Source organism: Eptesicus fuscus, chromosome 4, assembly GCF_027574615.1.
Source record: "Eptesicus fuscus isolate TK198812 chromosome 4, DD_ASM_mEF_20220401, whole genome shotgun sequence".
NCBI classification, from domain to species: Eukaryota; Metazoa; Chordata; class Mammalia; order Chiroptera; family Vespertilionidae; genus Eptesicus; species Eptesicus fuscus.
The window spans coordinates 12,193,703-12,205,972 of NC_072476.1; the positions used below are offsets into that span (position 1 = coordinate 12,193,703).

The 12,270-nt window shown below is 53.8% G+C and overlaps 1 protein-coding gene across 2 annotated transcripts; it reads left to right on the top strand.

Annotated features, from left to right (window-relative positions):
* Nucleotides 1–133: 133 nt before the first annotated feature.
* AMDHD2 (amidohydrolase domain containing 2) lies at nucleotides 134–10,826 on the top strand. 2 transcript variants are annotated; one of them, XM_054714632.1, is made up of 11 exons: nucleotides 134–290; nucleotides 438–574; nucleotides 656–795; nucleotides 8,001–8,055; nucleotides 8,224–8,436; nucleotides 8,523–8,611; nucleotides 8,692–8,836; nucleotides 8,910–9,017; nucleotides 9,169–9,237; nucleotides 10,078–10,179; nucleotides 10,575–10,826. In XM_054714632.1, exons 1-11 carry the CDS (start codon nucleotides 208–210, stop codon nucleotides 10,661–10,663), a joined length of 1,230 nt encoding a protein of 409 aa, XP_054570607.1. In that variant the 5' UTR covers nucleotides 134–207; the 3' UTR covers nucleotides 10,664–10,826. The 2 variants fall into 2 exon arrangements, 1 of the variants encoding a protein (XP_054570607.1); XR_008555761.1 differs by lacking the exon at nucleotides 10,575–10,826 and having other exon boundaries at nucleotides 9,146–9,237; nucleotides 10,078–10,105.
* Nucleotides 10,827–12,270: the final 1,444 nt, after the last annotated feature.

Consider the following 12,270-nt stretch of genomic DNA (forward strand, 5'->3'; position numbering starts at 1 on the left):
TGTGTGCTTGTGTGGGCCAGGGGGAAGGGGAGGGCTGCTAATCCGTGGCGTCAGAGAGCCGTAGGGTGTGCGGTCACGTGGGCACGCTGGTCACGTGGCATGCGCTGTAGTCAGCTGAGGGTCATGTGGGTGGGGCCCCGCTCCGGGGCAGGACTGGGCTGCGGGGTTTCCGGCGCCCGCAGCTGAGCTCGGCTCATTCGGCTCAAGATGCGCGACGGAAAGGGCGCTTCGCGGGCCCCAGTGCTCCAGTTCACCAACTGCCGCATCCTGCGGGGCCGAAGGCTGCTCAGGTGGGGGGTGGGGGGTGGGGCCGGTGGGTGCGGGGCCTGGCGCTGCTGGAGTGGAGCCGGCGGGCGCAGGGTCTGGGCGTGGTGGACGCGGGCTGGGTGCAGGGTGCTGGGCCGGCGACGCGAGCCCCCACCCCTCTCTGTCCGCAGGGAGGATCTGTGGGTGCGCGAGGGCCGCATTCTGGACCCAGAGAAGCTCTTCTTTGAGGAGCGGCTCGTAGCCGACCAGCAGCGGGACTGCGGGGGCTGCATCCTGGCGCCCGGCTTCATTGACGTGCAGATCAACGGTGCGCGTCAGGGCCTGGGGGGTGGAGGCCCAGGGGCGGAGCTCTGAGCCTCGTGCGACCTCCTCTTTTCTGTGGCCACAGGTGGATTTGGCGTTGACTTCTCTCAGGCCACAGAGGATGTGGGTTCGGGAGTAGCCCTGGTAGCCCAGAGGATCTTGTCGCACGGAGTCACCTCTTTCTGTCCCACCTTAGTCACCTCGCCACCAGAGGTTTATCACAAGGTGAGGTCAGGCGCCGGCCTCAAGCAGAGGGGGCCCGAGAAGTAGCCAGCTCCTTAATTTTCAGATAGCATCTCCTCTCCCCGCAAATGCCCCTGGGCGCTTGGGTCTGACCTTACCTGCCGACCTTCCTCCATCTGGTCCTTGGGTCCTGTCCCCTGGTCGTTCTCAAATTCATGTGTCCCTCTGCCTGCTGCCCTGGGCCCGCTGTCATTTCCGGTCTGTCTGCTGCAGCTGTCCCCACAGGCCTCCACATTTGCTGCCTCAGCACCTTCACCTGTCACATGCCTTTCCCACTCTATACTCTGGCTGCCTCCAGGTCCCAGAAACTGCCTCCTGGATCAAGGCCATGGGGACTTTCCCATTGCCACATCCTTAGCCACTTCTCAGGCTTTTCCCTGGCTAACCTGCCTGTGGTATATGGTATGTGGTAAACATCCTTCCAGAGAGAAGCTCCATTGTACTCCAGCCTTTCAGCTGCTCTTGCCTACACCCCACACCCTCCCACTTTACTTCTGACCTGCAAGTCCTGCTATTCAGGTGTCTGGGATCCTTTTTCCTTTAAGAAGTTTCACTTTTCATGCAGGTTCTCCACTTTACTCTTTGCCACATTTAATTATTTGGTCTCATTCTCTGTGTGTGTATGTTTTATTTTTCCTGAGGTGTTTGAGAGTAGGTTGTATAGGTCGTGCCTCTACTTCTTAACACCTAACTATTTCTTAAAAGCATGGGTATTGTGTAGGCATAATGGAGTTATTGAGTTTAGGAAATTGTTATCTTTTAAACTACCATCTTTGTTCCAGTTTTGTAGTATTTTTTCTTCCAGTACAGGATCCGTTCCAGGATCACTGATTGCATTGCCCTCTGTGGGGTTCCCTCCTGGGTGCGTGGAGATAGCACCAGAGCCAGGCGCTGTGGGAGGTGGATGTGGGCTCCTGACTTTATAATCTGTCAGCTGGGAGACTTGGGAGACTCCTTACTCCTTTTTTTTCTTTTTAAATATATTTTATTGATTTTTTTTTTTTAACAGAGAGGAAGGGAGAGGGATAGAGAGTTAGAAACATCGATGAGAGAGAAACATCGATCAGCTGCCTCCTGCACACCTCCTATTGGGGATGTGCCCACAACCAAGGTACATGCCCTTGACCGGAATCGAACCTGGGACCCTTCAGTCTGCAGGCTGATGCTCTATCCACTGAGCCACACCGGTCAGGGCTCCTTACTCCTTCTGAGCCTCAGTTTCCTCAAACCTAGTGAGAATAGTGATGGTATTCATCTTTTAGAGTTGTTGGGTGCTCAGCACTGTGCTTGGTACATATTAGGCACGAGCTAAATGTCAGCTATGGACATCGTTCTGGAAACTGATCACAGCTCTCCCATCACAGTCAGATGTTAGAAACCAAACTCATCTTCCTGTTACAGACTCGCACCTCATTCCGTGCTTTCTCTCCTGGTCATCCTGTAATTTCCCGAACCTGGAATCCTGGAACATGCTCTCCCTCTTCCTCCTTTGTTCTTTGTCTTCCCCCTTCCCAGTCCCCACCAGGGAGACTTAGTAACTGTTACCCTAGTCTCCTGAAGAGTGTACAGGGCTCAGCACAGTACTCACACTCCTCTTCTGCCCTGTCTGCAGGATAAACACCACCTTCCCAAACATTGTCTCCCTACCTGCCAAGCATTTGCTCTGCCCAGTCACATTCCAGCGATTCCAGGCAGTTGCTCTCCTGCCCACCCCCACCCCTCACCCCCAGCCCTCTGCCTTTCTGTGTCTGCTGCACCAGCCGGTTCACATCCTTCCCCATCTCCCTGCGCAGTACATTGGCCCATCATGATACAAACTGTGAGATCTTTTCCTTAGGAGAAGGAGCTACTGGCCAGAGGACTTTTATTCCCAGCACTCATCAACCCCCTTAAACACTTTCAGGATAAAGACCTTGGGAAGCAGAGAGTAAACTGATTTATAGTGGAAATTGTCGAGGGCTTTGAAGATAAAAATTTTAATACAGGTATCATCTTAGAAACTACAGGACTGCTCACTTGGATGTCTCCCCTACCCCCACTCCCATCCACCCCACCTTCTTCCATGGCCCATTCATACTGAGCAGAACTGGATTGCCGCTTTGTCAGAGTTACCCAGGTTTTGTCACCATGCTCTGCTCCATTGAGATCACCTGCTCTTTCTCGGGGTGCCCTCCAGCCTTGCCCTTTCCTGTCCTTCCAGGAGGGAGGTTGGCTTGCATTGTTCTCTGCTTTTCTGAGGCAAGATCAGGTACCTTCTCGGGGCAGCCGGGTCATGGCCTCTGGCCCACATCTTCTACACTTTGACCTTTCCCACTCTTTTCCTCCCTTGTAGGTGTCTCATTCCCTTCACCTCTAGACTGTTTTTTATTCTGTTCTCTCTGCTTAATGAATGCTCTCTCTCTTTCCCTCTTAAAGCTGTTCTGGAAAAACTCATCCATTGTCTCTTCTTTCATCTTTAGTGAACTTACATATGTTATAACTTACATGGCTTATTAGGAAAAATAGTAGCCCTTTGCCCCCACCACTTCTCACTGAGGGACAGTCTCTTTCAACTCAGTTGACCCTTTGGAATTTGGAATTTACCTTATATTTCCTGCCTGACTTTCAGTTTAGAGCAGTATATATTTGCTTCCCATCAGGAACTTAATGATTGGCTCTCTTTGGCCCCTTGAGCAGAGCCTCTTTTAGCTCTTTCGGCTTCTTATCCTCCCCAAGTAGTTTCTTGCAATTTTTGTTAGATTAGTCACTGGGACTGTGTAAAGAGGACTTGTAGCTCATTTACATTTTTTAAAAATCCTCACCTGAGGATTTTCCATTGCTTTTAGATAGAGTGGAAAGGAGAGAGCAAGGGGAGGGGGGGCAGAGAGAAAGGGAAAGAGAAACATCAGAGTGAGAGACATATCGATTGGGTGCCTCCTGCATGCTGACCAGGGCTTGGTAGCGAGCCTGCAATCCAGGTATGTGCCCTTGACTGGGAATCCAGCCCGAAACCCTTTGGTGCTCTGGGCTGACACTAACCACTGAGAAACACCAACCAGGGCTACGTTTTTTTAAAGATGTATTTTTTAATTGATTTTTAGAGAGAGAGGAAAAGAAAGGGAGAAAGAGAAACATCAGTGTGACAACGGAACATCAATCATCTACCTCCTGCACAGCCGAACCCCAGGCCTGTGCCCTGATGGGGATCCAACCAGCAACCTTTTGGTGTGTAGGGGATGGTGCTCCAGTCAACTGAGCCACACCGGCCAGGGCTGCATAGGTTTTTACCTGCTGACTTAATGCCAGGCTTTCTGCCAGGCTTTCTGCCAGTTGTCTCTCTCCTCTTTTGGGATATTTAGACAGGCCGAGGGTTCCATCTGGTTCGTCTTCTTGTGGAAGCCTTTGGGACCTACTTTTCCAGCACTGGCTGCTGGCCTTACCTGGCCAAGCTGCCCTGGGAGTCCCCTTACCCTCACGTGGAGGGTCCTCTGGCCTCTCTCTGCTGGGTCTTTCTGTGTTCTGTGTCTTCCTCTCTGGTTCACATCTTCGTTTGGTGGAGCACCTCCTCCAGTGACTTTCGGAGAGAGCGGCCGGAGGAGGTAAAGGTTCTGAGGTCTCTAATGTCCGAAAACGTCGTCTCTGGATTGATGGTTTGGCTAGCTTAGAATTCTCTTTTTTTTTATAAATATATTTTTATTGATTTCAGAGAGGAAGGGAGAGGGAGAGAGAGAAACATCAATGATGAGAGAGAATCATTGATCAGCTGCCTTCTGCACGCCCCCTACTGGGGATGGAGCCTGCAACCCCAGCATGTGCCCTTGACCAGAATCGAACCCGGGACTCTTCAGTCCGCAGGATGACGCTCTATCCACTGAGCCACACTGGCTAGGGCTGGGTTAGAATTCTAAGTGAGGAGTCATTTTTCTCTAGAATTTTAAAGGCACTTAACTTCCAGAGTGCTGATGAGAACTTGGAAACCATCTGACCCCTGACCCTTTGTGTGTGACCTGTTTCTTCCCTCTGGAAACTTGTGGGAGGATCTTCCCTTTGTCCCTGGGTTCTAAAGTCTCAGGGTGGCATTTTGGGGACTAGGGGGAGCTCTTCGACTTTGCTGGCCTTCGTCGAGCCCTGTCAATCTGGAAGTTCAGTTTTGGGGGGTTTTTTTTGTTTGTTTGTTGGGGTGGATATTTTTATTAACCTAAAAATAAAAAGGCCTTCTAAAGTGAGAGGCAGCCCTGGCCAATATAGCTCAATCCCAATACACCAAGGTTCTGATGGGTTCAGTTCCCAGCCAGGGCACATACAAGAATCAACCAATGGCGCTGGCCAGTGTAGCTCAGTGTTTTGGGCATTGTCCCCTGCACTGAAGGGTTGTGGGTTCTTTCCCTGGTCAGGGCACGTGTCCAGGCTCAATCCCCAGGAGTGTGTAGGAGGCAGCTGATCAATGATTCTCTTATCATTGATGTTTCTATCTCTCCCTTTCCCTTCCTATCTGAAATAAATATATATATATATATATATTTTTAAAAAGAATCAACCAATGAATGCATAAATAAGTGGAGCAGCAAATCAATGTTTCTCCCTTCCTCTCTGAAAATCAATAAATAAAAAAATTAAAAATAAATAAAGTGAGAGGCAAAGGATTTATTTGAGATCAAGGAATAGCTGTTTGGGAAGCACTGATTTAGGCAGCAGTCCAAGTAATGTTCTGATTTGGAGACAAAGGCAATGGATATTTATGTGAGAAGGGGAAGGGGAACAGTTACATCAATTAAAGGAAGGCATTTTTATTGGTGTGGATAATATAACAGTGATGTTAATGTTTTTATAACTATTAAATCATATGTTGTTATTTTTAGAGAGAGAGAGGAGAGAGACATTGATGTGAGAGAAACATCGATCGGTTGCCTCCTGCACACATCCTGACGGAATTGACCCCACAACCTGGGTATGTGCCTTGATCGGGAATCGAACCTGTCACCTTTTAGTGTATGGGACAACTCTCCAACCAATTGAGTCACACTGGCCAGGGAAATAGTGATGTTAATTCTAAACAATCTTTTAATTTTCAGTGCAGTAGTCGTAATAACTGCTTTCTTGTTATCTTTGCAAACAGTTCTTTGGGATACAGTGTTACTTAAGCCCAGTCCAGATGGTTTATTTTGCCCTGTTTTAACATTTCAAAAATGTAAGGTATAAGATGTGCAAGGGAGTTCCTCTGGCATGGTAGCTCTGGTTCCATCATATAGTGACATTTATTGTATATTTTTGGCACTTTAATGTGCAAGTGCTTGCTTTCCCCCCCGGAATGTTCCTTTTTTCTAACATCCCATTCTTGTTGTTGTTGTTATTGTTTGTTTTGTTTTAGGAATAGATAATTGATTTTTATTTTTTTTTTTTAAATATATTTTATTGATTTTTTACAGAGAGGAAGAGAGAGGGATAGAGAGTTAGAAACATCGATCAGCTGCCTCTTGCACACCCCCTACTGGGGATGTGCCGGCAACCAAGGTACATGCCCTTGACCGGAATAGAACCTGGGACCCTTGAGTCCGCAGGCCGACGCTCTATCCACTGAGCCAAACCAGTCTCGGCGATAATTGATTTTTAGAGAGAGGAAGGGAGAAGAGAAAAACATCAATGTGAGAGCATAACATTGATTGCCTGCCTCTTACACACCCCCTACGGGGATCGAGCCCACAACCCGGGCATGTGCCCTGACCGGGAATTGAACCAGCAACCGCCTGGTGCATTGCAGGACGCAACAAACTGAGACACACCGGCCAGGGCTCACATCCCATTCTTATTTCATGGGTACGAGACCTCTCTTACATGTTCTCCTTTCCTTGGGTTTTTGCTCCCAGCCAGGTGTGTCCTTTCAAAGGCTTTCTCAAGCTGGTAGGCCTTGGTCGTCTATTCTGATTGAGAACAGTTCTCAGCTAGCCACCAGGAGCACCAGGGGGTGTTCCTGAGAGCACCCTTAGGTTGAGATCTCAGTCCTTTCTCCTGAGCTGGTCAGATCCCCAGAGAAGAGTCTTGTTCTGTTCAGAGGGAACAGTCCTGACTGGTGACATTCAGGGAGCATTAAAAATAGAAACTTCAGCCCCAGCTGGTTTGGCTCAGTGGATAGAGCATCGACCTATGGACTGAAGGGTCCCGGGTTCGATTCCAGTCGGGGGCACATGCCTGGGTTGTGGGCTCGATCCCCGATGGGGGGCCTGCAGGAGGCAGCTGATCAATGTGTTTCTTGCATCATTGATGTTTCTATCTCTCCCCCTCCCTTCCTCTCTCCAAAACCATATACATTTCATTTTAATTGCCCCATTTTCTGCTTCTACCCACATGTGGTTTACTTCTCTAGGCTCTCGGCAGGGCATACTCGGGGATCCAATTGCTCTTTAATGGGGCTCCTGCTGTTTGTCCCCCACTTCTCAAGGCACCAGGTGTTGCCGGCCTGAGCCCACGGGGGCTTTGGGGCCTTGTTTCCTTCCTTTCCCCACTGCATGGCTGCCCACATCTGCCCAGCATTCACTTGTTGGGCTCTAGCCAGGGTCAGCCTGCCCTTCTGTCCTCTCTGTCACACCGGGTTTAAGCCTCTTAAATATCTCTGTACTCTGTCCCAGGCTCACCCAGCGACTCTGCAGTATTCTGTGGGCTCCTTCCCCACCTTGAAGGAGGGAGAGGTGGGCTGGGATGCCTGCCTGCCCACCCACCTCCAAGATCACTACACAAGTGACCCTCACGACTGTGTCCTGCTCTAGGCACAGTATGGCCGTACTGTCAGTGCCTGGAACCCTGCTTTTGCCCCTTGCTCTGCCTGGATTGCACGTACTCCTTCTGCCTCTGGCCCTCAGGGAGGCCAGGCCCATCACCCTGTCTGGGTCCAAACCCTTGGGGCATGCTGACTGGACTTGGGCCATCTTGAGGGCCATGCACCTGACCCTTGCCTGCGGGGTCTCCTCGCCTCCTGGTCCTCATAGGCAGGCCAGCCTTACATCCCAGGCCCGTCATTCTGGTGCTGCTGACCTGCCCTGCTGGTTCTGAGCGCCATGCTTTCCCTGACCATGGTTGGGGGCCGTTGACCATCTTCTAATACCTGATGGAAGGCCGGTGAGCACTAGACTAGGCTCCAGACTGTGACCTTGGCTGGGCTGTAACATTGGTGCTGGGCCAGTGGGGGCAGGGCTTTAACAGCTGGTTCCCCCCAGGTCCTTCCTCAGATCCCTGTGAAGAGTGGTGGTCCCCATGGGGCAGGGGTCCTCGGTGAGTGGCTGACCCCTCTCCTCGCCCCTACCCTGGGAGGTTCCTATGGGACCTGTTGGCAGTCCCTATGCATCCAGATGCCCAAATGGGGTGGGAGGGTGGGCAGGTGAGAGGGGCAGGGGCTGCAGGGTGAGAGGCCTGCTGGAGCCATCCACTCCCTCCTACCAGGTGTGCACCTGGAGGGTCCGTTTATCAGCCGGGAGAAGCGGGGTGCACACCCCGAGGCCTACCTGCGCTCTTTTGAGGCCAATGCCTTCCACGATGTTCTGGCCACCTACGGATCCCTGGACAACGTTCGCATTGTGACACTGGCTCCTGAGTTGGGCCGTAGCCATGAGGTGATCCGGGCACTGACGGCTCGTGGCATCTGTGTGTCCCTAGGTGAGGGGGTATGTCCCACCTGAGGGGGAAGGCCAGCCTGGGGCTCCTGGGCTGGTGGCAGGATCTGAGTGCAGGTCCCTGTGCAGGGCACTCTGTGGCTGACCTGCAGGTTGCAGAGGAAGCCGTGCAGAGCGGGGCCACCTTCATCACCCACCTCTTCAACGCCATGCTGCCTGTGAGTGCTGCCCCGGCTCCCGGGCGGGCGGCCTGGGGGCTCCTGCCGCAGCTCAGCTTTTCCATCCTGGCCCTGCCCAGTTCCACCACCGTGACCCTGGCATCGTGGGGCTCCTGACCAGTGACCGGCTGCCCCCAGGCCGCCACATCTTCTATGGCATGATCTCCGACGGCATGCACACCAACCCTGCTGCCCTGCGCATTGCCCACCGGGCCCATCCCCAGGGTGAGCGACTGGGCAGGGCGGGGGCAGGTAGGAGGACCGTGTGGGGCAGGTCTTGAGGCCTCTTTACCACCAGGGCTGGTGTTAGTCACCGACGCTGTCCCTGCCCTGGGCTTGGGCAATGGCCGACACACGCTAGGGCAGCAGGAGGTGGAAGTGGATGGGCTGACGGCCTATGTGGCAGGTGAGTGACTGCTGCCCACATTAGAAGAGCCCCTCAGCCCCTCTGGTGGGGTGCAAGAACCTAGGTGTCCCCAGCCAACCCACACCCCATCCAGTGTGCCCGGTGGCCCCCGCCCTCCACCCCCCCAGAGCCTGCCCTCTCTGCTCTCAAGGCACCAAGACACTGAGCGGCAGCATAGCTCCGATGGACGTCTGCGTTCGGCATTTCCTGCAGGCCACAGGTCAGCGAGGCTGGTGTGTGTGTGCGTGTTGGGGCGGAGGCTGCATCTGAGAGAAGCTGGACATCCCTTGTCTGTCATGTCTGGTGGGGTTCCTCAGGGATGGGCATTAGTAAGTTGGTAAGGTCCCACCCATAGGGAGGGGGAGAGGAGGACAAGCAAGCAAAGAGCTGGAACCCAGGGTGACAGGCACCCAAGCCTGGGCACCCAAGACTTTGCCCCACATGAGAGCAGGGCATTGGTCCAGGCCTATGGGATTGCAGGACTGAGCAGGTACAGAGCTGTGATGAAGTGGAGGGGGCCAGAGCAGCAATCCAGGCTCCGGGGTCAGGCTGTATGTTCTAGGGGAGGTGGGTAAGGGTTATCTGGCAGAGGCTGTGGTTGGCCAGGCCCCATGGGGCTCTTTGCAGCACCCGGGTAGGGTGTTATGCTGGGAGCTGAGGGTCACCAAGGTCCAAGTTGCTGTTTAGAGCAGCAAGGAGACAGGCTGGAGGCAGGAGACAGCTGTGGCCTGGCCTGGGAGTGATGCAGGAGGCGGAGGAAATTGGGTTTGGTTACTTGACTTCTTGGTAGGGACAGAGCACCAAGTCCTAGGTGGCCTCATGGATGCCCAGGGAACTGCTTTCTTGTGGGGTGTTCTCCCTGGGACCCAGGAGAAGGAGGGTCCCCACAGGGCTGGGATGGGTGAGTGGCTGCGAGGGATGAGACGGGGGGGGGGGGGGTCTTGTCTACCTGCTGCAGAGTCCTGGGATATGTCCCCACCACCACCCTATCCCTAGGACTTGGAGCTCCAGGGCTGTGGGGGCGGGGTGAGATGGTCACCCAGCTGTGTTTCCTGAGCAGGCTGCAGTGTGGAGTCGGCCCTGGAGGCTGCGTCACTGCACCCCGCCCAGCTACTGGGACTGGAGAAGCACAAGGGAACCCTGGACTTTGGGGCTGATGCAGGTCAGGGTCCAATGTGGGATGGCCTGGGCAGCCTGAAGATTCAGGAGTTCTTGGGAGGCCTGGGACGGGGACAGGGACAGGGTGGGCAGAGGGTGGAATCTCCCCTGTGTCCAGGCAGCCTTACCCAGCCAGCCAGCCTCGGTCAGGTCCCACTTTCCCAGCAGGCAGGCTTTCTGACATCTGAGACAGGATCGGGCCGGGGGCTGCTGGGACCCTTACTCCTTTCTCCTACTGCCAGAGTCTGGGTTCCAGGGCCTCGGTCAGTCTGTGCTGGGTCAGGGCATCCTCTCCTACACAAGTTGTGTCCCAGGCTTTGGTTTTCCCACCAGCCTTGGGCTGGGGTAGGAGGGGCAGCCCCACCCCTGCCTCCTTCTCACAGTCCACCTTTGACCCAGACTTCGTGATGCTCGACGACTCCCTCCACGTTCAGGCCACCTACATCTCAGGCGAGTTGGTGTGGCAGGCGGAGGCGGCCAGGCAGTGACCTGGGACCACAGCTGGAAAGGACACCAGCCTCACCTGGACACTGACAATACTGGGCTGCTGAGGAGCTGGTCTCCGAGGAGTGAATGGGAACCTGCCCCGGGTGAATGACCTGAGCCCTGGAGGCGACTGGCTTGGATAAACCGTCTACCCCAAAGGGACTTGCCTGGTCTCTGAGTTTTGCTTCAAAGCAGGCTTCTTGCTGTTTCCACTGTCACCCTGGTGGCCCTCCTGGGGCTGAGGTTGTGGCTTAGGATTGGGAGTGGGTGGACTCCAGCTCAGCCCAGCCTTGCAAGGAGGCATCAGGGGGTCTGTTAGAAGGGTGTGTCTGAGGCCTGCAGACTTGCAGGCAGATGTGTCATTTGAAATGAATGGAGGGTGGGAGGTGGAAGCCGCAGGCTATAGGTTGAAAAGCTGAAAACTGGCAGGAAGAGGCTTGGGGACAATGAATGGGGACAATTTCAGAAGTTTGCCTGTTGTGGGGGCTGAGGGAAAGGGTACATCTTGGAATTTTAAACAGGAGGGCGTTGGTCTTGGAGGCAAATTAAGATATGAGCAAGGAATATCTTCATTTGTCTCTCAGGTGGGCACTACAGAGGTTTGGAGGTCAGGTGTGTGGGTGTCCTGTGGTCTTGCTCTCTGCACATCGCCCAGCACTCCTCTCCGACCTTCAGAGGGATCCACACTGGCCTCCGGACCCCAGGTTGCCCAGCTCTGATTTCAGGAGGCAGTGGTTGGACGACCCCTGAGCTGACAGTGGCCACTGCTCCTGCCCTGCCTGACTGGACTAGCCCTCGTCCCACCTTCAGGAGCCCCCAACATCATCCAGGCTCAGAATCTTTTAGAATCTTTTCTGAACAACCAACTCCCAGGACGGCTCCATGAGCCATCCTGTACTCTGGTGTTTGTACAGCTGTAGGTAACCCTGTCTGGTGTTGGTGGGCAGTTTGTGGTCACCAATGTCCTGTGCCCTGCAGGACACAGGGTCCGACTGGACCCCACCTTCCGGGTCTTCTCACCCTGGCAAAGGTCCCTGGGAGAGGGCAGATGAGCTCGGCTAATAGGTTAGCAGCTGAGCAGTGGTTGTCAGCACTTTCCTGGTACTGGGCCTCATTCATGATCGATGGGTGTTCACGTGCCCCGTTCACCTGCCAAAAATCCAAAGGGCTGTCCTGTTTGTCATCGGGGGCACTGAGTCCCAGAGCGGGTGAGCATCGGGCCAGCACTTGGCCCGGCCTAGTCAACCGTGGGAGCCTGCCTTAGACCTGTCGGCTCTCCGGTGGAGAATCGTGGAGGGACTGGTTGAGATGGTGGCCAGCCAGGTGACACCAGAGATGACAGGAGCCAGCACTGGCTGGGAAGAAAGAGCACTTCGGGCAAAGGGAACTGCCCCACAGTGCACAGGCTTAGTGTGTTGGAGGACGGAACTAATGGCCACTGGGGCTGGAGCTGGGCCCTGCAGCTGCCGGGAGAGTTCTGATGTTATTTGAAGTGTAGAGGCGGTGGCTGAAGTATCTTATTTTTAAATTGTGGTAAGATACATGTAACAATCATCATTTTTTACCATTTTTAAAAAATACGTATTTTTATTGATTTCAGAGAGGAAGG

Bases quoted from the DNA above. Each gene is read 5' to 3' on its own strand.
- AMDHD2 (XM_054714632.1), top strand. From the start codon at position 208: ATGCGCGACGGAAAGGGCGCTTCGCGGGCCCCAGTGCTCCAGTTCACC. The intron at 796-8,000 runs GTGAGGTCAGGC...GGTTCCCCCCAG, and splicing joins CACCAGAGGTTTATCACAAG to GTCCTTCCTCAGATCCCTGT. The intron at 8,056-8,223 runs GTGAGTGGCTGA...CCCTCCTACCAG, and splicing joins CCATGGGGCAGGGGTCCTCG to GTGTGCACCTGGAGGGTCCG.